Here is a 26341-nt window from a genome sequence, read left to right as displayed (position 1 = left end):
GTAAAGCACAGTTGGGCCTGAACTTTGCCTCATTCAGAGAGGAAAAAGGACGTTTGAAGTGAACTCTGCCTGGGGGTTGGTAAGGGTGTGCTTGATCTAACCACGGAATTTCTGTCATGGCCTGCAAAAAACCAAGGCCTAATGTAGTTAGTTTTTGTGGGGGTTAGAGTAAGAGACCAGTGTCTTAGTATCTTGTTTTGTTAGGGCCTTGACAAGCCCTGTGTCACCAATGGTGTGCTACACCCACTATACAGCACGTGTGTACACATCCGTACACCCAGATGTGCCCAGGGCCTGGGGTGATGGGTTAACAGGGAAGGACAGGCTCTATCTCTGGGCCATGATTCCCTCAGAGACCCAGGTGTCCGGAGTGCCCCCCCAACCCCCAACACTGGGCCTGGGGCCAGTTGCATTTCTTGGCTGTCACGTGCTTTCCCGGCTTCTCTGGGCCAGGGGAGGAGCAAAGTCCAGAGACAACTCCGCTCCAAGCCAGAGGCTGACCAGAACGGAGCAGACAGCTACTCGCTTCTGATCCATCTTGGCTCCTCCAGCCATGAGGCTCCTCTGGGGGCTGATCTGGGCGTCCAGCTTCTTTGCCTTGTCTCTGCAGAAGCCCAGGTCCTGGAGGCAGGGTGCTGTGGTGCTGGAGCCAGGCAGGCTGGGGATGGGAGAGCAGGCGTGGGGGCGGTGGTGGGGGAGCAATTCAGGAGCCGGGTAGAGGGGCCTACTTCGTGGAGGCCAGGCCAATGGCTGACCCTTGCCTGTTCTCTCCAGGTTGCTCCTGTTCTCTCCGTCCGTGGTTCACCTGGGAGCCCCCCTGTCGGTGGGGCTGCTGCTCCACGATGCTCCCCGGGGACAGGTAGTGAAAGGATCAGTGTTCCTGAGAAACCCATACAACCTTAATATCCGCTGCTCTCCAAAGGAGGACTTCAGCCTCACCTCAGAAAAAGACTTCATTCTCCTCAGCCTCCAGGTAACAACGCCCCTCCCTCCGGCTACTGCTTAGCGCCACACTCTGTCCCCCTCAGTCTTCTCACCTGCCTCCTCCCCTCCCACCTCCCTCCCAAACACTTCCTTCCCTGTTTCTGTCTCTGGCTTTTTCCTTCTGCTCTGTCTGTGACCTGCTCCCTTTCTCTCTCTTTCCTGACAGATGCTCCCGGAAGATGCACAGAACTGTGGCCTGAGAAGCCTCCTTGGAGGCCCTGAGGTCCAGCTAGTGGCCCAGTCACCATGGTTGAAGAGCGCTCTGTCCAAAGAGGTGGACATTCAGGGTGTGAACCTGCTCTTCTCCTCTCGCCGGGGGCACCTCTTTCTGCAGACTGACCAGCCCGTTTACAACCCTGGCCAGCGGGGTGAGTCTCAGCCCCAGGGCCTCCACCTTTAATTCCCTCCCAGCCCCTTAAGCGATGAAAGTGCCACACAGGCAGGCTGCTTAGCCAGTGTTTGTTCTCCTCTTCCTCCCTCGAAGGGGTGGGGGGACCGGGGTGGCCCCACAGTGTGGGAAGACCGGGGTTGAGGGACTGGGTGGGGGGACCGTGGCGGGGGGACCAGGATGGGCCCCACAGAGTGCCCCCCCCCTTTGCACATGGACCCCACTCACCTCTCTTGCCCCCCAATTCCAGTTCGGTACCGGGTCTTTGCTCTGGATCAAAAGATGCGCCCTTCCACTGACACCCTCACAGTCACGGTGGAGGTGAGCTCCAGATATCCGGCCTTCCTGATCAGCTAGGGCCACTGATCTGACTGCCCACCCATGACCACTTTTCCTCCCATCACAGAACTCTCACGGCCTCCGTGTGCGGAAGAGGGAAGTGCATGCTCCCTCATCCATCCTCCAGGATGACTTTGTGATCCCAGACATCTCAGAGTGAGCCTTCCCACCTGAAGATTACCCCCAGCGACACTACTCCAATTCCCGTCCTCGTCCCAGAGAGCCAGTTGCTGGCTGTCCGAGGCCCTCTCACATAGGCCCTCTCGCACAGGCCCTCTCCCACAGGCCCTCTCACATAGGCCCTCTCACATAGGCCCTCTCCCACAGGCCCTCTCCCACAGGCCTCTCCCACAGGCCCTCTCCCACAGGCCCTCTCCCACAGGCCCTCTCCCACAGGCCCTCTCATACAGGCCCTCTCCCACAGGCCCTCTCACATAGGCCCTCTCCCACAGGCCCTCTCCCACAGACCCTCTCCCACAGACCCTCTCACATAGGCCCTCTCCCACAGGCCCTCTCCCACAGGCCCTCTCCCACAGGCCCTCTCCCACAGGCCCTCTCATACAGGCCCTCTCCCACAGGCCCTCTCCCACAGGCCCTCTCCCACAGGCCCTCTCCCACAGGCCCTCTCATACAGGCCCTCTCCCACAGACCCTCTCCCACAGACCCTCTCACATAGGCCCTCTCCCACAGGCCCTCTCCCACAGGCCCTCTCCCACAGGCCCTCTCATACAGGCCCTCTCCCACAGGCCCTCTCCCACAGGCCCTCTCCCACAGACCCTCTCACATAGGCCCTCTCCCACAGGCCCTCTCCCACAGACCCTCTCACACAGACCCTCTCATACAGGCCCTCTCCCACAGACCCTCTCCCACAGACCCTCTCATACAGGCCCTCTCCCACAGGCCCTCTCCCACAGGCCCTCTCCCACAGACCCTCTCCCACAGGCCCTCTCATACAGGCCCTCTCCCACAGGCCCTCTCACATAGGCCCTCTCCCACAGGCCCTCTCCCACAGACCCTCTCCCACAGACCCTCTCACATAGGCCCTCTCCCACAGGCCCTCTCCCACAGGCCCTCTCCCACAGGCCCTCTCATACAGGCCCTCTCCCACAGGCCCTCTCCCACAGACCCTCTCCCACAGACCCTCTCATATAGGCCCTCTCCCACACGCCCTCTCACACAGACCCTCTCATACAGGCCCTCTCCCACAGACCCTCTCCCACAGACCCTCTCATACAGGCCCTCTCCAACAGGCCCTCTCCCACAGGCCCTCTCCCACAGGCCCTCTCATACAGGCCCTCTCCCACAGACCCTCTCCCACAGGCCCTCTCATACAGGCCCTCTCCCACAGACCCTCTCATACAGGCCCTCTCCCACAGGCCCTCTCCCACAGGCCCTCTCCCACAGGCCCTCTCCCACAGACCCTCTCCCACAGGCCCTCTCCCACAGACCCTCTCCCACAGGCCCTCTCCTACAGACCCTCTCCCACAGACCCTCTCACACAGACCCTCTCATACAGGCCCTCTCCCACAGACCCTCTCCCACAGACCCTCTCCCACAGGCCCTCTCCCACAGACCCTCTCCCACAGGCCCTCTCCCATAGGCCCTCTCATACAGGCCCTCTCCCACAGGCCCTCTCCCACAGGCCCTCTCCCACAGACCCTCTCCCACAGGCCCTCTCCCACAGACCCTCTCATACAGACCCTCTCCCACAGGCCCTCTCCCACAGACCCTCTCCCACAGGCCCTCTCCCACAGACCCTCTCCCACAGACCCTCTCACACAGACCCTCTCATACAGGCCCTCTCCCACAGACCCTCTCCCACAGACCCTCTCCCACAGGCCCTCTCCCACAGACCCTCTCCCACAGGCCCTCTCCCATAGGCCCTCTCATACAGGCCCTCTCCCACAGGCCCTCTCCCACAGGCCCTCTCCCACAGACCCTCTCCCACAGGCCCTCTCCCACAGACCCTCTCATACAGACCCTCTCCCACAGGCCCTCTCCCACAGACCCTCTCCCACAGGCCCTCTCCCACAGACCCTCTCCCACAGACCCTCTCCCACAGACCCTCTCATACAGGCCCTCTCCCACAGGCCCTCTCCCACAGACCCTCTCCCACAGACCCTCTCCCACAGGCCCTCTCATACAGACCCTCTCCCACAGGCCCTCTCCCACAGACCCTCTCCCACAGACCCTCTCCCACAGGCCCTCTCCCACAGGCCCTCTCATACAGACCCTCTCCCACAGGCCCTCTCCCACAGACCCTCTCATAAAGGCCCTCTCCCACAGACCCTCTCCCACAGGCCCTCTCCCACAGACCCTCTCCCACAGGCCCTCTCCCACAGGCCCTCTCATACAGACCCTCTCCCACAGACCCTCTCATACAGACCCTCTCCCACAGGCCCTCTCCCACAGACCCTCTCCCACAGGCCCTCTCCCACAGACCCTCTCATACAGGCCCTCTCCCACAGGCCCTCTCCCACAGGCCCTCTCCCACAGACCCTCTCATACAGGCCCTCTCCCACAGACCCTCTCCCACAGACCCTCTCATACAGGCCCTCTCCCACAGGCCCTCTCCCACAGGCCCTCTCCTACAGACCCTCTCCCACAGACCCTCTCATACAGGCCCTCTCCCACAGGCCCTCTCACATAGGCCCTCTCCCACAGGCCCTCTCCCACAGACCCTCTCCCACAGGCCCTCTCCCACAGACCCTCTCCCACAGACCCTCTCACATAGGCCCTCTCCCACAGGCCCTCTCATACAGGCCCTCTCCCACAGACCCTCTCACATAGGCCCTCTCCCACAGGCCCTCTCATACAGGCCCTCTCCCACAGGCCCTCTCCCACAGACCCTCTCCCACAGGCCCTCTCCCACAGACCCTCTCCCACAGACCCTCTCACATAGGCCCTCTCCCACAGGCCCTCTCCCACAGACCCTCTCCCACAGACCCTCTCATACAGGCCCTCTCCCACAGACCCTCTCCCACAGGCCCTCTCCCACAGGCCCTCTCATATAGGCCCTCTCCCACAGACCCTGTCCCACAGACCCTCTCACACAGGCCCTCTCCCACAGGCCCTCTCCCACAGACCCTCTCCCACAGACCCTCTCATACAGGCCCTCTCATACAGGCCCTCTCCCACAGACCCTCTCCCACAGAACCTCTCATACAGGCCCTCTCCCACAGACCCTCTCCCACAGTCCCTCTCCCACAGGCCCTCTCCCACAGGCCCTCTCCCACAGGCCCTCTCATACAGACCCTCTCATACAGGCCCTCTCCCACAGGCCCTCTCCCACAGGCCCTCTCATACAGACCCTCTCATACAGGCCCTCTCCCACAGACCCTCTCCCACAGGCCCTCTCATACAGACCCTCTCATACAGACCCTCTCCCACAGACCCTCTCCCACAGACCCTCTCCCACAGGCCCTCTCCCACAGACCCTCTCCCACAGACCCTCTCATACAGGCCCTCTCCCACAGGCCCTCTCCCACAGGCCCTCTCATACAGACCCTCTCATACAGACCCTCTCCCACAGACCCTCTCCCACAGACCCTCTCCCACAGGCCCTCTCCTACAGACCCTCTCCCACAGACCCTCTCACACAGACCCTCTCATACAGGCCCTCTCCCACAGGCCCTCTCCCACAGGCCCTCTCCCACAGGCCCTCTCCCACAGGCCCTCTCATACAGACCCTCTCCCACAGGCCCTCTCCCACAGACCCTCTCATAAAGGCCCTCTCCCACAGACCCTCTCATACAGGCCCTCTCCCACAGACCCTCTCCCACAGGCCCTCTCCCACAGACCCTCTCCCGCAGGCCCTCTCCCACAGGCCCTCTCCCACAGGCCCTCTCATACAGACCCTCTCATACAGACCCTCTCCCACAGACCCTCTCCCACAGACCCTCTCCCACAGGCCCTCTCCCACAGACCCTCTCCCACAGACCCTCTCATACAGGCCCTCTCCCACAGGCCCTCTCCCACAGGCCCTCTCCCACAGGCCCTCTCCCACAGGCCCTCTCACATAGGCCCTCTCCCACAGACCCTCTCCCACAGGCCCTCTCCCACAGACCCTCTCACATAGGCCCTCTCCCACAGACCCTCTCCCACAGACCCACTCACATAGGCCCTCTCCCACAGGCCCTCTCCCACAGGCCCTCTCCCACAGACCCTCTCCCACAGACCCTCTCACATAGGCCCTCTCCCACAGGCCCTCTCATACAGGCCCTCTCCCACAGACCCTCTCACATAGGCCCTCTCCCACAGGCCCTCTCATACAGGCCCTCTCCCACAGGCCCTCTCCCACAGACCCTCTCCCACAGGCCCTCTCCCACAGACCCTCTCCCACAGACCCTCTCACATAGGCCCTCTCCCACAGGCCCTCTCCCACAGACCCTCTCCCACAGACCCTCTCATACAGGCCCTCTCCCACAGACCCTCTCCCACAGGCCCTCTCCCACAGGCCCTCTCATATAGGCCCTCTCCCACAGACCCTCTCCCACAGACCCTCTCACACAGGCCCTCTCCCACAGACCCTCTCCCACAGACCCTCTCATACAGGCCCTCTCATACAGGCCCTCTCCCACAGACCCTCTCCCACAGACCCTCTCATACAGGCCCTCTCCCACAGACCCTCTCCCACAGTCCCTCTCCCACAGGCCCTCTCCCACAGGCCCTCTCCCACAGGCCCTCTCATACAGACCCTCTCATACAGGCCCTCTCCCACAGGCCCTCTCCCACAGGCCCTCTCATACAGACCCTCTCATACAGGCCCTCTCCCACAGGCCCTCTCCCACAGGCCCTCTCATACAGACCCTCTCATACAGACCCTCTCCCACAGACCCTCTCCCACAGACCCTCTCCCACAGGCCCTCTCCCACAGACCCTCTCCCACAGACCCTCTCATACAGGCCCTCTCCCACAGGCCCTCTCCCACAGGCCCTCTCATACAGACCCTCTCATACAGACCCTCTCCCACAGACCCTCTCCCACAGACCCTCTCCCACAGGCCCTCTCCTACAGACCCTCTCCCACAGACCCTCTCACACAGACCCTCTCATACAGGCCCTCTCCCACAGGCCCTCTCCCACAGGCCCTCTCCCACAGGCCCTCTCCCACAGGCCCTCTCATACAGACCCTCTCCCACAGGCCCTCTCCCACAGACCCTCTCATAAAGGCCCTCTCATACAGACCCTCTCATACAGACCCTCTCCCACAGACCCTCTCCCACAGACCCTCTCCCACAGACCCTCTCACACAGGCCCTCTCATACAGACCCTCTCATACAGGCCCTCTCCCACAGGCCCTCTCCCACAGGCCCTCTCATACAGACCCTCTCATACAGACCCTCTCCCACAGACCCTCTCCCACAGACCCTCTCCCACAGGCCCTCTCCCACAGACCCTCTCCCACAGACCCTCTCATACAGGCCCTCTCCCACAGGCCCTCTCCCACAGGCCCTCTCATACAGACCCTCTCATACAGACCCTCTCCCACAGACCCTCTCCCACAGACCCTCTCCCACAGGCCCTCTCCTACAGACCCTCTCCCACAGACCCTCTCACACAGACCCTCTCCCACAGTCCCTCTCCCACAGGCCCTCTCCCACAGGCCCTCTCCCACAGGCCCTCTCATACAGACCCTCTCATACAGGCCCTCTCCCACAGGCCCTCTCCCACAGGCCCTCTCATACAGACCCTCTCATACAGGCCCTCTCCCACAGGCCCTCTCCTACAGACCCTCTCCCACAGACCCTCTCACACAGGCCCTCTCATACAGACCCTCTCATACAGGCCCTCTCCCACAGGCCCTCTCCCACAGGCCCTCTCATACAGACCCTCTCATACAGACCCTCTCCCACAGACCCTCTCCCACAGACCCTCTCCCACAGGCCCTCTCCCACAGACCCTCTCCCACAGACCCTCTCATACAGGCCCTCTCCCACAGGCCCTCTCCCACAGGCCCTCTCATACAGACCCTCTCATACAGACCCTCTCCCACAGACCCTCTCCCACAGACCCTCTCCCACAGGCCCTCTCCTACAGACCCTCTCCCACAGACCCTCTCACACAGACCCTCTCCCACAGTCCCTCTCCCACAGGCCCTCTCCCACAGGCCCTCTCCCACAGGCCCTCTCATACAGACCCTCTCATACAGGCCCTCTCCCACAGGCCCTCTCCCACAGGCCCTCTCATACAGACCCTCTCATACAGGCCCTCTCCCACAGGCCCTCTCCCACAGGCCCTCTCATACAGACCCTCTCATACAGACCCTCTCCCACAGACCCTCTCCCACAGACCCTCTCCCACAGGCCCTCTCCCACAGACCCTCTCCCACAGACCCTCTCATACAGGCCCTCTCCCACAGGCCCTCTCCCACAGGCCCTCTCATACAGACCCTCTCATACAGACCCTCTCCCACAGACCCTCTCCCACAGACCCTCTCCCACAGGCCCTCTCCTACAGACCCTCTCCCACAGACCCTCTCCCACAGTCCCTCTCCCACAGGCCCTCTCCCACAGGCCCTCTCCCACAGGCCCTCTCATACAGACCCTCTCATACAGGCCCTCTCCCACAGGCCCTCTCCCACAGGCCCTCTCATACAGACCCTCTCATACAGGCCCTCTCCCACAGACCCTCTCCCACAGGCCCTCTCATACAGACCCTCTCATACAGACCCTCTCCCACAGACCCTCTCCCACAGACCCTCTCCCACAGGCCCTCTCCCACAGACCCTCTCCCACAGACCCTCTCATACAGGCCCTCTCCCACAGGCCCTCTCCCACAGGCCCTCTCATACAGACCCTCTCATACAGACCCTCTCCCACAGACCCTCTCCCACAGACCCTCTCCCACAGGCCCTCTCCTACAGACCCTCTCCCACAGACCCTCTCACACAGACCCTCTCATACAGGCCCTCTCCCACAGGCCCTCTCCCACAGGCCCTCTCCCACAGGCCCTCTCCCACAGGCCCTCTCATACAGACCCTCTCCCACAGGCCCTCTCCCACAGACCCTCTCATAAAGGCCCTCTCCCACAGACCCTCTCATACAGGCCCTCTCCCACAGACCCTCTCCCACAGGCCCTCTCCCACAGACCCTCTCCCGCAGGCCCTCTCCCACAGGCCCTCTCCCACAGGCCCTCTCATACAGACCCTCTCATACAGACCCTCTCCCACAGACCCTCTCCCACAGACCCTCTCCCACAGGCCCTCTCCCACAGACCCTCTCCCACAGACCCTCTCATACAGGCCCTCTCCCACAGGCCCTCTCCCACAGGCCCTCTCCCACAGGCCCTCTCCCACAGGCCCTCTCACATAGGCCCTCTCCCACAGACCCTCTCCCACAGGCCCTCTCCCACAGACCCTCTCACATAGGCCCTCTCCCACAGACCCTCTCCCACAGACCCACTCACATAGGCCCTCTCCCACAGGCCCTCTCCCACAGGCCCTCTCCCACAGACCCTCTCCCACAGACCCTCTCACATAGGCCCTCTCCCACAGGCCCTCTCATACAGGCCCTCTCCCACAGACCCTCTCACATAGGCCCTCTCCCACAGGCCCTCTCATACAGGCCCTCTCCCACAGGCCCTCTCCCACAGACCCTCTCCCACAGGCCCTCTCCCACAGACCCTCTCCCACAGACCCTCTCACATAGGCCCTCTCCCACAGGCCCTCTCCCACAGACCCTCTCCCACAGACCCTCTCATACAGGCCCTCTCCCACAGACCCTCTCCCACAGGCCCTCTCCCACAGGCCCTCTCATATAGGCCCTCTCCCACAGACCCTCTCCCACAGACCCTCTCACACAGGCCCTCTCCCACAGACCCTCTCCCACAGACCCTCTCATACAGGCCCTCTCATACAGGCCCTCTCCCACAGACCCTCTCCCACAGACCCTCTCATACAGGCCCTCTCCCACAGACCCTCTCCCACAGTCCCTCTCCCACAGGCCCTCTCCCACAGGCCCTCTCCCACAGGCCCTCTCATACAGACCCTCTCATACAGGCCCTCTCCCACAGGCCCTCTCCCACAGGCCCTCTCATACAGACCCTCTCATACAGGCCCTCTCCCACAGGCCCTCTCCCACAGGCCCTCTCATACAGACCCTCTCATACAGACCCTCTCCCACAGACCCTCTCCCACAGACCCTCTCCCACAGGCCCTCTCCCACAGACCCTCTCCCACAGACCCTCTCATACAGGCCCTCTCCCACAGGCCCTCTCCCACAGGCCCTCTCATACAGACCCTCTCATACAGACCCTCTCCCACAGACCCTCTCCCACAGACCCTCTCCCACAGGCCCTCTCCTACAGACCCTCTCCCACAGACCCTCTCACACAGACCCTCTCATACAGGCCCTCTCCCACAGGCCCTCTCCCACAGGCCCTCTCCCACAGGCCCTCTCCCACAGGCCCTCTCATACAGACCCTCTCCCACAGGCCCTCTCCCACAGACCCTCTCATAAAGGCCCTCTCCCACAGACCCTCTCATACAGGCCCTCTCCCACAGACCCTCTCCCACAGGCCCTCTCCCACAGACCCTCTCCCGCAGGCCCTCTCCCACAGGCCCTCTCCCACAGGCCCTCTCATACAGACCCTCTCCCACAGACCCTCTCCCACAGACCCTCTCCCACAGGCCCTCTCCCACAGACCCTCTCCCACAGACCCTCTCATACAGGCCCTCTCCCACAGGCCCTCTCCCACAGGCCCTCTCATACAGACCCTCTCATACAGACCCTCTCCCACAGACCCTCTCCCACAGACCCTCTCCCACAGGCCCTCTCCCACAGACCCTCTCCCACAGACCCTCTCATACAGGCCCTCTCCCACAGGCCCTCTCCCACAGGCCCTCTCCCACAGGCCCTCTCCCACAGGCCCTCTCACATAGGCCCTCTCCCACAGACCCTCTCCCACAGGCCCTCTCCCACAGACCCTCTCACATAGGCCCTCTCCCACAGACCCTCTCCCACAGACCCACTCACATAGGCCCTCTCCCACAGGCCCTCTCCCACAGACCCTCTCATACAGGCCCTCTCCCACAGGCCCTCTCCCACAGACCCTCTCCCACAGACCCTCTCACATAGGCCCTCTCCCACAGGCCCTCTCCCACAGACCCTCTCCCACAGACCCTCTCATACAGGCCCTCTCCCACAGGCCCTCTCCCACAGGCCCTCTCCCACAGACCCTCTCCCACAGGCCCTCTCATACAGACCCTCTCATACAGGCCCTCTCCCACAGGCCCTCTCCCACAGGCCCTCTCCCACAGACCCTCTCATACAGGCCCTCTCCCACAGACCCTCTCCCACAGACCCTCTCCCACAGACCCTCTCATACAGGCCCTCTCCCACAGACCCTCTCATACAGGCCCTCTCCCACAGGCCCTCTCCCACAGGCCCTCTCACATAGGCCCTCTCCCACAGACCCTCTCACACAGACCCCCTCCCACAGACCCACTCACATAGGCCCTCTCCCACAGGCCCTCTCCCACAGGCCCTCTCCCACAGACCCTCTCACATAGGCCCTCTCCCACAGACCCTCTCCCACAGACCCACTCACATAGGCCCTCTCCCACAGGCCCTCTCCCACAGACCCACTCACATAGGCCCTCTCCCACAGGCCCTCTCCCACAGACCCTCTCACACAGACCCTCTCCCACAGACCCACTCACATAGGCCCTCTCCCACAGGCCCTCTCCCACAGACCCTCTCCCACAGACCCTCTCATACAGACCCTCTCCCACAGACCCTCTCACACAGACCCTCTCCCACAGACCCTCTCCCACAGACCCTCTCACATAGGCCCTCTCCCACAGGCCCTCTCCCACAGACCCTCTCCCACAGGCCCTCTCATACAGGCCCTCTCCCACAGACCCTCTCCCACAGACCCTCTCCCACAGACCCTCTCACATAGGCCCTCTCACATAGGCCCTCTCCCACAGGCCCTCTCCCACAGACCCTCTCCCACAGGCCCTCTCATACAGGCCCTCTCCCACAGACCCTCTCCCACAGACCCTCTCCCACAGGCCCTCTCCCACAGACCCTCTCCCACAGACCCTCTCCCACAGACCCTCTCATACAGACCCTCTCCCACAGACCCTCTGACACAGACCCTCTCCCACAGGCCCTCTCCCACAGACCCTCTCCCACAGACCCTCTCATACAGACCCTCTCCCACAGACCCTCTCACACAGACCCTCTCCCACAGACCCTCTCATACAGACCCTCTCCCACAGACCCTCTCACACAGACCCTCTCCCACAGGCCCTCTCCCACAGACCCTCTCCCACAGACCCTCTCATACAGACCCTCTCCCACAGACCCTCTCACACAGACCCTCTCCCACAGGCCCTCTCCCACAGACCCTCTCATACAGGCTCTCACGCATAGCACCCAGTGGGCTGAGCCCTCCCTCATTCCTCCTCAGGCCAGGCACTTGGAAGATCTCAGCCCGGTTCTCAGACAGCCCGGAATCCAACAGCAGCACCCAGTTTGAGGTGAAGAAATATGGTGAGAGCCACAGACACGATGGACAAGCACCTTCTTTCCTGAAGGGAGTGAGGGCTAGAAGGAGACATGGGGGGAGCAGGACAGGGGCAGGGAGATATGCGTGCCACTGTCCTGAGCGGAGGGGAGTCTTTAAAGAGTCCTTTCACCATAGTCTGACCTGCCTATCCTTTTGCCCCGGGTCAGTCCTTCCCAACTTTGAGGTGAAGATCATCCCTGGAAAGCCCTACATCCTGACTGCAGCTGGCATTCTTGGTGAAATAGAGTTAGACATCCAGGCAAGGTAACTCTGGCCCTGCTCCCAGGGCTCCCCACTCAGTCACCCAGCTGCTTCCCTCTGTCACCCAGCCCCCCTCTTCCCCCCACCCTCCCAGACCATTGCATGATTTCCTCTAACCTTCAGCCCACCCCCTTCCCAATCTCTTCATGGTGGCAGGTACATCTACGGGAAGCCAGTACAGGGGGTGGCATATGTGCGCTTTGGGCTCCTGGATGAGAATGGTAACAAGACTTTCCTTCGGGGGCTGGAGAATCAGACCAAGGTAGGAAGGAAGGTTTAGGTGTATGGGGGAGGTGAGGAGGACAAGAGAGGAGAGGAGCTGAGGGGGGCGAGGGGGGAGAGGAGGTGAGGGGGGAGAGGAGGTGAGGAGGTCAGGGGGGCAAGGGGGAGAGGAGCTGAGGGGGGCGAGGGGGGAGAGGAGGTGAGGGGAGCAAGGGGGGAGAGGAGGTGAGGGGGGTGAGGGGGGAGAGGAGGTGAGGGGGGCGAGGGAGGAGAGCAGGTGAGGGGGGGCGAGGGAGGAGAGCAGGTGAGGGGCGGCGAGGGAGGAGAGGAGGTGAGGGGGGCGAGGGGGGAGAGGAGCTGAGGGGGACAAGGGGGGAGAGGAGGTGAGGGGGGAGAGGAGGTGAGGAGGTCAGGGGGGCAAGGGGGGAGAGGAGGTGAGGGGGGCGAGGGGGGAGAGGAGGTGAGGGGGGCGAGGGAGGAGAGCAGGTGAGGGGGGGCGAGGGAGGAGAGCAGGTGAGGGGCGGCGAGGGAGGAGAGGAGGTGAGGGGGGCGAGGGGGGAGAGGAGGTGAGGAGGTGAGGGGGGAGACTCAAGTCTCACCCCAGGTCCTGCTTTCTTTGCCCCAGCTGGTAGATGGCCAGTGCCAGATTTCCCTCTCCAAGGCTGAGGTTCAGGGTGCCCTGGAGAAGCTTAACATTGATTTCACTGACCTCCCAGGGCTGCGCCTCTATGTGGCAGCAGCCATCATTGAGTCTCCAGGTGAGTGGCTTCCCGATTGTAATCCCAGACTCTCCCCTCTGACCTCAGAGCTGACCCTGTGTTCTCCAGCCCTGACACCACTGCCCTCCCTTCTGACCCTCATCTGGGACCCAAAGCCAGAAAAGACCCAGAAGACGGTCTCTCCAACCGCGCTCCTGGGTGGTTTCTGGGGAAGCGGTACCTTCCCCCTGTCTGTCCGTCCATTCATCCATTTGTCCAGCAGACACATTAGGCACCATCTGTGTGCTGGGTCCCGTGTCGGCCTCAGGAAACAGAGAGATGAATGGGAGGTGGCCTGTGCCCTGAGGAGCTCACTGTCAGGTGGGCAGGAAGCATTTGAGCTGCTTCCCCAGCTCTCCTGCTCCTCCTCCTGGGTCTCCCTCCTCCACCTCTCTCGGCCCCATGTCTTGCAGGGGGAGAGATGGAGGAGGCAGAGCTCACATCCTGGCGTTTTGTGTCATCTCCCTTCTCCTTGGATCTTAGCCACACCAAGCGACACCTCGTGCCTGGGGCCCCCTTTCTGCTGCAGGTTTTTTCTGGAGGCGGAGAGGGAATTGGGGGGAGGGTGTTGGTCTGGAGGGCCGAAAGCCTCTCTGACCACCCTCTTTTCCCTGCCCGCCCCCACTCACCTAGGCCCTGGCCAAAGACATGTTGGGCTCCCCAGCGTCTGGCATTCCTGTCAACGTCTCTGCCACGTTGTCTTCTCCTGGGTCTGCTCCTGAAACACAAAACTTCCAACAAAACACACATGGGAGTGGCCGAGTCATCATTCCCATCATTGTCCCTCCAGCCGTCTCAGAAGTGCGGCTCTTGGTAGGATTCCGACTGGCAGGAGAGCTTGGGGAGGGAAGGAAGGGCAGGCTGGGTTCCTGAGTACCGCTGGCCCAGGCTGGGGGAGAAGCTGGGTGCCTGGGTCCTGGCCATTAACCCTGCTGCACCCCGCCCGGCCCCTCCCTCCAGGTGTCTGCAGGTTCCCCATATCCAGCCACGGCCAAGCTCACTGTAAGAGCCCCACGCTCAGGAACTGCCGGGTTTCTGTCCATTGAACGACTGGATCCTCAGCCCCCTCGTGTTGGGGACACGGTGATCCTGAACCTGCGAGCCGTGGGCGTCAGTGAGGCCAGCTTCTCTCGTTACTACTACATGGTGTGCATGAGCTGGGTTGCAGAGAAGGGCAGGGGGCAGGGCAGGTCGGGCAGGAAAGAACCCTGGGGTGAAGAGGGAACCACTCTTCCCAGATCCTGTCCCGGGGCCAGATTGTATCTGTGAATCAAGAGCCCAGGAAGACCGTGACTTCCGTGTCCGTGTTTGTGGACCACCACCTGGCACCCTCCTTCTACTTTGTGGCCTTTTACTACCATGAGGGGCTCCCGGTGGCCAACTCCCTGCGAGTGGATGTCCAGGCCGGGGCCTGCGAGGGCAAGGTAACTGGCATTGGGAGAGATGGCTTGCGTGTGCGTCAGGTTGAGAGAGAGAAGAAAAAGCTCTCCTCAGTCTGACTGCCCCCATGCCTGCCTCTGCCAGCTGGAGCTGAAAGTGGACGGCCGCAAGGAGTACCGTCCTGGGGAGGCTGTCAAGCTCCAGCTGCACACAGATTCTCCAGCCCTGGTGGCCCTGGGCGCTGTGGACACGGCTCTGTATGCTGTGGGCGGCAGGTCCCACAGGCCCCTCGACATGGGCAAGGTTTGTCAAGACCCCCTCCTCAGCCCTCCTCGGCCTGTGTGACTGACTCCTGTTCTGCTGCTCTGAGCCCCGAGTCTGGACCCAGCCCCTGGATGTCACGCTGGCTGCCCTCCAACTCCTCCCTGTCTTCCCTCAAGCCTTGGCCCCTGTGGTCCCTATTTCCCCACTGTCGGTGTCTTATATTTATCCACCCCCTGCCCCTCATCCACAGCTGAGTGGCTGACTCTGCTCCTCTTGTGTCTGCAACATCCCTGCCTTTTCTTACCAGGTCTTCGAAGTTATGAACAGCTATGACCTTAGCTGTGGTCCTGGGGGTGGGGACAGTGCCCTTCAGGTGTTCGAGGCAGCTGGTCTGGCCTTTTCTGATGGAAATCAACTGACCTCAGCCAGAAAGAGTGAGACCAGAGGAGGAAGTGGGGTGGGTGGTGGGAGGATAAGGGAGGGGGGCCTGAGGGGTGAGATAGAAGGAGGAGGGAAGGCCAGGGCTGGGCCTGGGAAGGGACCCGGGAGGGGAGGTGGGCGGCCACACACCGTAGGGCTTGGCTGCTCTCTACCAGGTCTGAGCTGTCCCATGGAGAACAAAACCCGGAAAAAGAGAAACGTGAACTTCCAAAAGGCGGTTAATGAGAAGTGTGAGTTGTGGATGCCTGCGAAGCTTCTTTCTCGGGCCCAAGAGGGGTGTATGTCTTGGCCCCTCTGCTCCTGAGGGAGCCACTATGTGGTATTCAGAGCCCGAGCCCCAAGTTCTGCACTGCTGGTGGGTGGGCAGGAGGCTCTGTGCACCTGAGTTCCTGGTCTCTCAGGATGAGTTCTGTGTCCCTGGAGGCCAGGCTGGGGGATGAGGCGTGTCTCCTTTGTGGTCCCTTATGCTTTTCCTCCCCTGGCCCTGCAGTGGGCCAGTATACTTCCCCAGTAGCCAAGCGCTGCTGCCAGGACGGGCTGACACGGCTGCCGATGAAGCGCTCCTGTGAGCAGCGGGCAGAGCGCGTGCAGCAGCCGGCCTGCCGGGAGCCCCTCCTGTCCTGCTGCCAGTTTGCTGAAGCCCTGCGCAAGAAGGCCCGCTCCAGGGGCCAGGTGGGCCTGGCCCGAGGTGAGGGGCTGCCAGGGCTGGGGGCCAGGCTGGGGCACCTGGGAGGGCAGAACGGCCCCCTTCTCACTCCCCTCCACCGTGATCCCCAGCTCTGGAGCTCCTGCAGGAGGAGGAGCTAATGGACGAAGATGACATTCTTGTGCGAAGCTTCTTCCCCGAGAACTGGCTCTGGAGATTGGCACCAGTGGACCGCTTCCTCCAGTGAGGGCATGTGGTGGGCCTGGCCTTGTCTCTGGGCAGCATGTGGGGCCAGCCCAGGCTGTGACAGGGCTTCTCCCCTTTCCCGCCACAGATTGTCCCAGATGCTTCCTGACTCTCTGACCACGTGGGAGATCCATGGCGTGAGCCTGTCCAAAAGCACAGGTCAGGTGGCCCTGCCCGGGCCTCCAGCCTCCCCTCACCATCCCCCCTCGACTCAGGTTCCATCCTTAGGCCCTTTCTCTTACTGTAAGGAAGTGGGTGCAGAGACCTGGATGTACTATATGTATAGGGCTGGGAGGCTGAGTGCAGGGCCAAGCAGGGTGCTGGGGAGCGGAGGTGGATCCCCCGCCCCCCCCAGTGAGACCTGAGGTGAGTCCTCCCAGGCCTCTGACTTCGGCCCCTCCCCCATGCCCCTCCCTCCCTCAGGCCTGTGTGTGGCCACACCTGTCCGGCTCCGAGTGTTCCGAGAATTCCACCTGCACCTCCGCTTGCCCTTCTCTGTCCGCCGCTTTGAGCAGCTTGAGCTGCGGCCGGTCCTCTACAACTACCTGGATAAAGATCTGACTGTGAGGCCCTGTGGGAGCCCGCGTGCACCGGGGGCCGGTGGGAGCTGGGCGGGCGAGGGGTGAGGAGCCTAACGGGCCTGGACCTGGCCGTCCCCATCTTCCTGTCCCCAGGTGAGCGTCCACGTGTCCCCGGTGGAGGGGCTGTGCCTGCCTGGTGGCGGAGGGCTGGCCCAGCAGGTGCTGGTGCCTGCAGGCTCTGCCCGGCCCGTTGGCTTCTCTGTGGTGCCCACGACAGCTGCTGCTGTGTCCCTGAAGGTGGTGGCTCGAGGGTCCTTCGAGTTCCCTGTAGGAGACGCAGTGTCTAAGGTTCTACAAATTGAGGTGAATGGAGCACCCCTGAATCCAGGTCCCCAGGCTCCCAGATTTACCCCCAACTCCCAGCACCCTCTCTGCTGGCCTGGCCAGAGGCCAACACCCATACCTAACACCTTGCTCAGCTTACGTCTCCCGTAATTCTGATCCAACCCTGAAGTTCCAAGCCCTAGTCCTGGGGGCGTGCTTGGGGAGGCCGGCTGGGGGGCGGGCTCGGGGAGGCCGGTTGCAGGCCCGTGAGGCCTTACAGCTCTGTTTCCCCCGAGACAGAAGGAAGGGGCTGTGCACACGGAGGAGGTGGTGTATGACCTTAACCCCCTGGGTGAGTCACCGCCCCCTCCACCGCCAGTGTCCTAAGGGTGGCAGGAGATGTGGACATCAGGACACAATGACAACTTCCCCTGTCTCCCCAGACCACCGAGGCCGGACCTTGGAAATTCCTGGCCACTCTGATCCCAATATTATCCCTGATACAGATGAGAGCAGCCATGTCAGGATCACAGGTGGGAGTGTCCTACAATCCCTTCCCAGTGGCCACACTCAGATTCATGTGAAACCTGTGGACCCTTATTTGATCCCATAACCCCATGACCCTCTGACCTGGGGTCTCCAGACTTGCTCTCTATCCTTAAGCCTCTCCTTTCCCTGTAGCCTCAGATCCACTGGAAACTTTGGGCTCTGGTGGGGCCTTGTCACCAGGAGGCCTGACCTCCCTCCTGAGGCTTCCTCAGGGCTGTGGGGAACAAACGATGACCCTCTTGGCTCCGACACTGGCTGCTTCCCGCTATCTGGACAAGACTGAGCAGTGGAGCAAACTGCCCCCGGAGACCAAGGACCGCGCTGTGGATCTGATCCAGAAAGGTTCTGGGTGCAGGGAGGGGGGCCAGGAGGGGCAGTGCATGGAAGTGGGCAGCCCAAGTGGCCAGTGCGGGGAAGAGGGGGCGTACCCGCTGGGATTGGGAGCATGGCCTGGGGCACAAACAGTGGGAGAGTGAGGGCCACCTCAGCAACTGCCTTTCTTCTCCAAGGCTACATGCGGATCCAGCAGTTTCGGAAAACAGACGGTTCCTATGGGGCGTGGTTACATCGGGACAGCAGCACCTGGTGAGGTTGGGAAAGTGGTTCTGGGTCTGAGCGGTGCCAGGGCTGCTGGGGCAGAGCCAGGTACAGCGCGAGGGTGACTCACAAGGGCCTGGGGGAGTGGGGCTGAGCCTGTAGCGACCAGTCTATCCCCAGCTGACACTTCCCCCCACCCCCAGGCTCACGGCCTTTGTGCTGAAGGTACTGAGTTTGGCCCAGGAACAGGTGGGCGGCTCACCTGAAAAGCTGCAGGAGACAGCCAACTGGCTGCTGTCCCAGCAGCAGGATGACGGTTCATTCAAGGACCCCTGTCCAGTTATCCACAGGGGCATGCAGGTGCGGACTGGGGGGCTGGGCCGAGGGGCACAGGTGGGGGCTCTCCCTGCCACTCACCCTGGCTGACATCTTTTCTCCCCACACTGAGCAGGGGGGCTTGGTAGGAAGTGACGAGACTGTGGCGCTGACGGCCTTTGTGGCCATCGCCCTCCATCACGGGCTGGCCGTGTTCCAGGACAAGGACGCAGAGCAGCTGAAGCAGAGAGTGGTAAGGGCGCCCCTGTGTCTGCCCTCCGCTGGCCCCCAGCTCTCCCCCTTTCTCCTCAGGAACCCAGGTGTCCAGGCCCCAGACACCTTCCTCCTTACTTTATTTTAGGAAACTTCCATCTCCAATGCTAATTCATTCTTGGGGAAGAAAGCCAGTGCTGGGCTGCTGGGTGCCCACGCAGCCGCCATCACGGCCTACACGCAGACGCTGACCAAGGCCCCTGAGGACCTGAAGGATGTGGCCCACAACAACCTCATGGCCATGGCCCAAGAGACAGGCAGTGAGCGTCGAGGGTTCCTGGCATTGAGCCTGGGGCTTGGGGGACCTGGGGACCCCTGAGTGTGCCCATAGGGAAAAACTGAACAAAGAGCCCAAGAAGGAATGAAAACATCAGCAGGCATGACTGGGGCAGAGTCAGGAGAGCCTGCGGTCACAGGGGGCGAGCAGGGGCCGGGGACTGGGATTCCCCCCCCTCACCGGTAGGTCTCCCTTCACCTCCAGATTACCTGTACTGGGGCTCAGTCGCCAGTTCTCAGCACAATGCCGTGTCCCCCACGCTGGCTTCTCACAGCCCGTCAGACCCCGTGCCCCAGGCCCCGGCCCTGTGGATCGAAACCACAGCCTACGGCTTGCTGCACCTGCTGCTTCGGGAGGGCAAGGCAGAGATGGCCGACCAGGCCGCAGCCTGGCTCATCCACCAGGGCGGCTTCCAAGGGGGCTTCCGCAGCACCCAGGTAGGGGCTGCCCTGGGGCTCTGGCGGGGGCGGTCCTGAGGCCAAGGGCCTGAGTCCTGGTTCAACCTCCCCAGGACACGGTGATTGCCCTGGACGCCCTGTCTGCGTACTGGATCGCTTCCCACACCACTGAGAACAGAGAGCTCAACGTGAACCTCAGCTCCATGGGCCGCAATGGGTTCAAATCCCACGTGCTGCAGCTGAACAACCACCAAATTCGGGGGCTGGAAGAGGAGCTGCAGGTGAAGCACACTCTCACCTGGGTTGCCCTGACACCTGGGCCTATTGTGGCCAGGCCTGAACCCTCCAGCCCCCACCCCTGCGGAATCCCCGGTACCTCTTCCTGATAGCCTTGTGGGAGGACTCATTGGCTGTGTGACCTGGAGAAAGTCACCGAACCTCTGAGCTTTATTTTCCTCATCTGAAAATAACGTGCAGAGTCTACCAACAGGGTTCTAGAAGGCTGAAGTGAGGTCATGCACGTGAAGGTGCAAACTTTGTGGAAATGTGAGGTGGGGAGAGAGGAGGGGTTGTTTTTAGGAAGGAGCTAAGTTACAGCAACAAGTAGCATCCTTTCTGTGCCCTGCTGACATTTCTTTCCCTTTTCTGTTCCTGAAAGTTCTCCTTGGGCAGCAAGATTAGTGTGAAGGTGGGAGGAAACACCAAAGGCACCTTGAAGGTGAGAACCGACAGCACGGGTTTCCCGGGCCCAGAAGGGAAGAGCCAGGAACTGGAGTGGGAGACCTGTGGGCAGAGCTCATGGTCAGGAGGAGGAAGACACTCCAGGGCTGGCATTGCCCGGACTCCGTCCTGGGCATGCTCCCCGCACTCTGGTCCCCATCTCTCTGCACCTGTCGTTTCCTGTTCCCCATCAGTGCCGATGGCTTACACACCCAGTGCCTGAACCCAGGCCTCTGCCGAGCCACAGGCCACACACAGTGTGTGTCACAGACCCTTTCTTCTTCCCCTGTCCCCTTGTCTGGCTGACAGCCCTTCCCACCAGGAGCCCAGCTGCTACACTGGGGGCCGTCTTAGTGCCCCTCCCGAGCCTGTGTTGTGGCCCCAGTAACTCCTCCTCTGCTCCCCTGAAGCCCGGGGCCCTTGTCACTCCTGGGCTCGGGGCTAAGTCTCGGACCTTCTCCCTCCCACCCCGCCTCACCCCGCCCATCCATTGTCCACAGGGCAGGGCGACCGAGCTTCTGAGAGCACTAGTCAGGTTCACTGCCAGACCCTTCCTCACACATGGTCGGGCCCCTGCCCACCTCCCCAGCCGGACAGACCTCCTCACCTGCACAGATCTTACCTTGAATGCCCTTCCGCTGCTTCTTGTCCCACATGACGAATTTGGTTTCTCTGTCAAGCCTCAGCCAGAAGCCTCTCCCAAACACTCCATTGCAGCCTCCTCTGTGCACCGTGTAGAGCGTTGGCCCCTGAGGCCAGGTCCTGCTGCCCCCTCTGTCTCACCTTCTAACCCAACACCTGGGCTGTTCATATTTATTGACTGGTCAGGAAGGGTCATGGGAAGGGACCGAAGGCTCAAATTCCTTAGCCCAATTGATAAAAACCAAACCAAACAAAAGCAAACCCTCAAGGTGCCCGAGGTGGGGCAGCTGGATGGCTCAGGTGGTTAGTGTGCCGTGCTCTGAACAGCAAGGTCACTGGTTCGATCCCCGCATGGGATGGTGAGCTGCGCCCTCCACAACTAGATTGAAACAACTACTTGACCTAGAGCTGACGGGTCCTGGAAAAACACACTTAAAATAAATAAAAGTTAAAAAAATAAAAACGACGCCCTAGGTGGCCCTGGAGAGAGGTTGGTGGCCCCAAACGCCCCGTGTTCTCTCCATGCCCCTTGCTGAGCCAGGTCCTTCGTACCTACCATGTCCTGGACATGGAGAACACGACCTGCCAGGAGCTTCAGATTGAGGTGACCGTCATGGGCCACGTGGAGTACACAAGTGAGTGCTGGGGTGGGAGGCCTGGGTGGTGCGGGGGGCTGCTGCCCGGCCGAGTCACAATGCCCGTCCCCGCAGTGGAAGCCAACGAGGACTATGAGGAGGAGGAGTATGACTACGGGTCATTAGCCAGCGACGACCCGGGGGCCCCGGCCCCGCCCGTGACACCCCTGCAGCTGTTTGAGGGGCGGAGGAGCCGCCGCAGGAGGGAGGTGCCCAAGGTGGCTGAGGAGCAGGAGTCCAGGGTGCAGTACACTGTGTGCATCTGGTGAGCGGGGCGCCGGCTGGGGGGCCCTGGCGGGGCGGCTGCCCGCCGCTCAGGGGGCACCCCGCCAACAGGGCGTCTCTCTGCAGGCGGACCGGCAAGCTGGGGCTGTCAGGCATGGCCATCGCGGACATCACCCTCCTGAGTGGATTCCACGCCCTGCGGGCCGACCTGGAGAAGGTGTGGCTGGCCGCCCAGAGGGACCCCTCGTGTCTTCAGGAGCCCTGGGCCAGCCCCACAGCACTTCCAGGAGTTACGCCCGGTCCCGTGCAGGGCCCAAGGCCACCTCCCCGTGACCATCTCCCCTTCTTCACAGCTGACCTCTCTCTCTGACCGCTATGTGAGTCACTTTGAGACCGAGGGGCCCCACGTCCTGCTGTACTTCGACTCGGTGAGCAGGGGAGGTGACATGGGTGGCTGTGGGACACTGACCTGTGAGGTTTCCCAGGAGACACTGTAGCAGCAAACTGGTGCTCTCAGAGAGAACGTGTGGTGTGAGCAGGGAGGCAGGACAGGAGCGAGTCAGAGCCAAGTCATGGGGGGACCGCCAGGGAGGCCCCACTGCCGGCAGGGGGCGGGGGCTAAGTCCCTAATGCCGTTTGGGGGGGCCGGTGCCAGCCAGCAGGGGAGGGCTTGAGAGTGAGCCTTCCAGAAAGCTGCACTTACTCAACTTGAGGGTTTTCCTTTTTTTATTGACCTTCCCTAGTTTTTGGTTTTGATATTAAAGTGTGTTTTCTTTTATGAAGTGGTGTTGGTCACGGATGAGTTGTTTGGTCTTTCCATGGCCTTATTTGGCTAAAACAAAGAATTATAAAAAATTTTTTGAACATTTACTATGACTTATTGGAGAAAATGTGGAAAGGGCATGTTAATACAATAATACCATTAGCCGGTGTTTGTGGGTCAGAGAAGCCCCCGCCCAGTATGTGCCGAGGGCCAGACCCTGTCAGCCCGGGAAGCCTGGGGAGTCTGATTAAGCAGATGGGAAATGAGGGGCAAGGAAGAGTCCTGGGAGGGAGCTGAGCATGTACAGACCATCTTAGGAGGGACCTGGCAGGGTACCTGGCTGGACTGGACCAGTGTGGGCACGAGGAGAGGCCTCTGGGTCTGGACACAAGCGGCGGGGTCACAGAGGATAGGCGGAGTGATAGCAGCTGCGGTAGGTTGTGGCAGACAAGAGAGGCCCCAGGGTATCATGGAAAGGCTGTCAGGAGGGTGAGTAGGTTTGGGGGGCAGGCAGAGTGAATTTGGAGAATTTATACATCCTGCAAAAATCCTAAGGCTCAAAGTTTGGCTTGGAATCATCAGCCTGGAAGGGTTTGGTGGAAGCCAGGACTGGGGGCTGGGCCTCTGGGAAGGGAGACTGAGGGCATGTCAGAAACAACCAGGTCAGAAGCAGGGGGGGCAAAGCTAGCCCTGAGCTTAGGGAGTTTGATAGATGTCCGTGATGAGAGGCTGTGGAGGGGCCGGGGGCCCGAGACTGGGATGAAGTCACCATTTGGGCACTGAGGTCAGCAGGGACCTTGGGAGCAGTTTGTAGAGTTCTGGTGGCCGGAAGGTAACAAAATGTGAAGGCCACTGAAGATGAGACCCGCAGGAACCAGAGAGCCAAGGAAATGCAACCCGTGGCCTCGAGGGCCCAGGGAGGGGTCCCTGACTCCCCCTTGCGCCCCACACCAGGTCCCCACCTCGCGGGAGTGCGTGGGCTTTGGAGCTGTGCAGGAGGTGCCCGTGGGACTGGTACAGCCGGCCAGCGCGGCCCTGTATGACTACTACAACCCCGGTGAGCACGCAGGGGCCCTCGGGAGGCTTGGGGTAGGTGCCCATGTGGGACATCGGGGACCGGGCAGGGGACGGTGGCAGGGGAGTCCTGTGGCCCACAGGACGGGACACAGACGGGGGTACTTGCCCTAACACTCCTCTGCTTTTCTCAGAGTACAAGTGTTCTGTGTTTTACGGAGCACCAACTAAGAGCAAACTCTTGTCCACCTTGTGTTCTGCTGACGTCTGCCAGTGTGCTGAGGGTGAGCCCCGGGCCGGCGGGCGGGCGGGGAGGGCGGCGTGGCCGGGACCTGCCTCTCACCTGGGCCTTTGACTTCAGGGAAGTGCCCCCGACAGCGCCGTGCCCTGGAGCGGGGGCTGGTGGAGGTGGATGGTTACAGGATGAAGTTTGCCTGCTACTACCCCCGCGTGGAGTACGGTCAGTCTTCCTGCCCAGCCTGTGCCCGGCCGCCCTCAGGGCCTCTCGTGCTTGCTCCTCTCCCAGGCCCACAGGCAGCCTCTGTCTGACACCACCTGGCAGCCCTCTCAATCTCTGGTTACTCACCTTCCCTTCCTTGTCCTAAACTCCCTCGTAGGCTTCCAGGTTAAGGTTCTCCGAGAAGACGCCAGAGCTGCTTTCCGCCTCTTTGAGACCAGTATCACCCAAGTCCTGCACTTCTGTATGAAGGGGATGGGCCCGTGGGTGGGCAGGGCTGGGGGAGGGAGTGGGCTGAGGTCTGGCTTTGGGGTTCGTCTGCCTGGAAGAGTAAAAGTTCAGAAGCATCTGAGCTTAGATCCCCGGCCTCTTAGAAGCTCTGGGGTTGTCCCAATAGGTCACACCTCCCTGTTGGGAGTGGCAGGGTTAGACGAGAGGAGGTCGGCACAGCCCCTGGCCCCGTGCTCGCCCTGCCCTGTCCCCCTCTGACAACTCTCGTGCACGTTCTTCCCTCAGCCAAGGATACTCAGGCCACTGCTGGTCAGACCCGAAACTTCCTAGTTCGAGCCTCTTGCCGCCTCCACTTGGAACCTGGGAAAGAATATTTGATCATGGGTCTGGATGGAGCCACCTATGACCTCAAGGGACAGTGAGTTCTTGGGGCCCTTGGGTCACTTGCTCTTCTGGCACCTCCTGAGGGAAGGGACCTCCAAGCGCCCAGGCCCTGCCCCTCAGGAGCCAGGTGCCTTGCGCTCTCCTCCCGTCTGCCCACCCTCCTGACCCCTGCTGACTGCTCTTTGCCCCTGCAGCCCCCAGTACCTGCTGGACTCAAACAGCTGGATTGAGGAGATGCCCTCGGAGCGCCTGTGCCGGAGTACCCGCCAGCGGGCAGCCTGTGCTCAGCTCCAGGACTTCCTCCAGGAGTACAGCACTCAGGGCTGCCAGGTGTGAGGCGTTTGCTCACCTCCCCCAGGAGGAGCCTGAGCCTGGGTTGTTGCTGGGCCCAGTCGCCTGAACAGCCCAGCACAGGGCTAGCGACTCAATAAAGACCGTTAGCAGCAAAGTGTCCGTGTGTGTCTTCAGGACTGAGGCCAGTGTCCCTCTCGCGCCTCCGGGTTCTGGGGGGCCCAGGCCAGGGTTTGCTAACCTTAGGCTCTCAGAGCCCAGATGGCCCTTGGGGTGAAGCTCTGCCTCACCATCCCCAGGTGATTTCCTGGGAGTTCAGTCCATCATGGGACCACCCCGAGCAGACTTGTGACGCAGCAGCCCTCACCCTGAGGATCCAGCACCCACCCCCAGCCCTCCCTCCCGCTGTGCCTGCAGCGCTGCACTGGCCCATGCAGCCCGTCACTGCGCCTCAGCTCACACCTCAGCTCTTCTGCCTTCTGAGTGGCTGTCCAGCCACACGTCCCCCACTGTCCTGGCACGGTTGGCAGTCCTGGGGTCTGTTGTTTCTAGCTGAAACCTGGTCTGTTGAAAGCCTGTTGACAATTTGATCTTGTAATCAGTGGCATTAAGTAATGTTCCCACAGTTGCATCATCCCCAGATCTGATGATCTCTTCTTCCGGGTACTGATTTTAAACAAAGGCTGCCTTTGGTGTATTTGTTAATACTCGGAAGAGACTGTTCTACTGGGGTCAGCCCTCTCCACCTGCCTGCCTAGCTCCCCACCATTTAGTAGCACCCTTTGGGTCTTCAGGGTTGACCTAGAAATCCATCCAGAGAAATTTGCTGAGACAGTTCAGAGCCTGCCATTCAATCATCCAACAGAAATTTGTGGGACACTTACTCCATGCCCTGTATGCCAGGTCTCCGTCCCCAGTGGAAGGAGTGATGTCGGAGAGCTGTGTGGTCCTGAGGGATGCATAGTTGGGGCACCTGAGCCAGGCTGGGGGCATGTGAAGGGATAGGGAAGGCTTCCTGGAAGAGGTGACATCTAGTTGGATTCTGAAGGCTGAGGAGTCAGGCAAAGAGAGTGGGGGTAGATGAGGGCATTTGGGACAGAACAAAGAATATGAAAGGCTCAAGGCCAGGGTGGGACAGAGCATATTTGGGAGTACTGCGTGGGACTCACCATGTCTGGAATTGGGATTTGGGGTGGGGGTAGAAGAGATGGGGCTGGTGTCAATTTATAAAGGGATATTCACAAGCACGCCAGCTTTCCAGGTCACTCTTCTAGCGACGGAGTCCCCTCCTATCCATGCAACTTAGAAGTTCCGACCTGTCCCAGTATTTCAGATGCTTCCT

At 61.5% G+C, this 26341-nt stretch overlaps 1 protein-coding gene across 1 annotated transcript; it reads left to right on the top strand.

The window, feature by feature from the left end:
* The first annotated feature begins 461 nt into the window (after positions 1-461).
* Positions 462-25156, top strand: C4A (complement C4A (Chido/Rodgers blood group)). Its single transcript, XM_088795865.1, has 41 exons — positions 462-618; positions 775-973; positions 1151-1352; positions 1623-1693; positions 1779-1867; positions 12127-12209; positions 12393-12489; positions 12643-12748; positions 13334-13466; positions 13880-13995; positions 14100-14279; positions 14427-14612; positions 14705-14890; positions 14991-15149; positions 15418-15544; positions 15707-15781; positions 16042-16239; positions 16329-16440; positions 16532-16602; positions 16867-17006; positions 17118-17327; positions 17589-17640; positions 17732-17821; positions 17970-18179; positions 18347-18422; positions 18578-18734; positions 18826-18942; positions 19051-19222; positions 19444-19676; positions 19751-19918; positions 20296-20355; positions 21541-21634; positions 21710-21899; positions 21986-22076; positions 22213-22287; positions 23577-23679; positions 23831-23920; positions 23998-24096; positions 24254-24337; positions 24610-24742; positions 24903-25156. The coding sequence occupies exons 1-41, from the start codon at positions 554-556 to the stop codon at positions 25042-25044; spliced, it is 5241 nt and encodes a 1746-aa protein (XP_088651991.1). The 5' UTR covers positions 462-553; the 3' UTR covers positions 25045-25156.
* The last annotated feature ends 1185 nt before the right edge of the window (positions 25157-26341 follow it).

The sequence above is a fragment of the Rhinolophus sinicus genome, chromosome 2 (assembly GCF_057876585.1).
Source record: "Rhinolophus sinicus isolate RSI-liver-muscle chromosome 2, RSI-T2T, whole genome shotgun sequence".
In the NCBI taxonomy this organism is placed as follows: Eukaryota; Metazoa; Chordata; class Mammalia; order Chiroptera; family Rhinolophidae; genus Rhinolophus; species Rhinolophus sinicus.
This window is presented reverse-complemented; position numbering and strand designations above follow the sequence as displayed.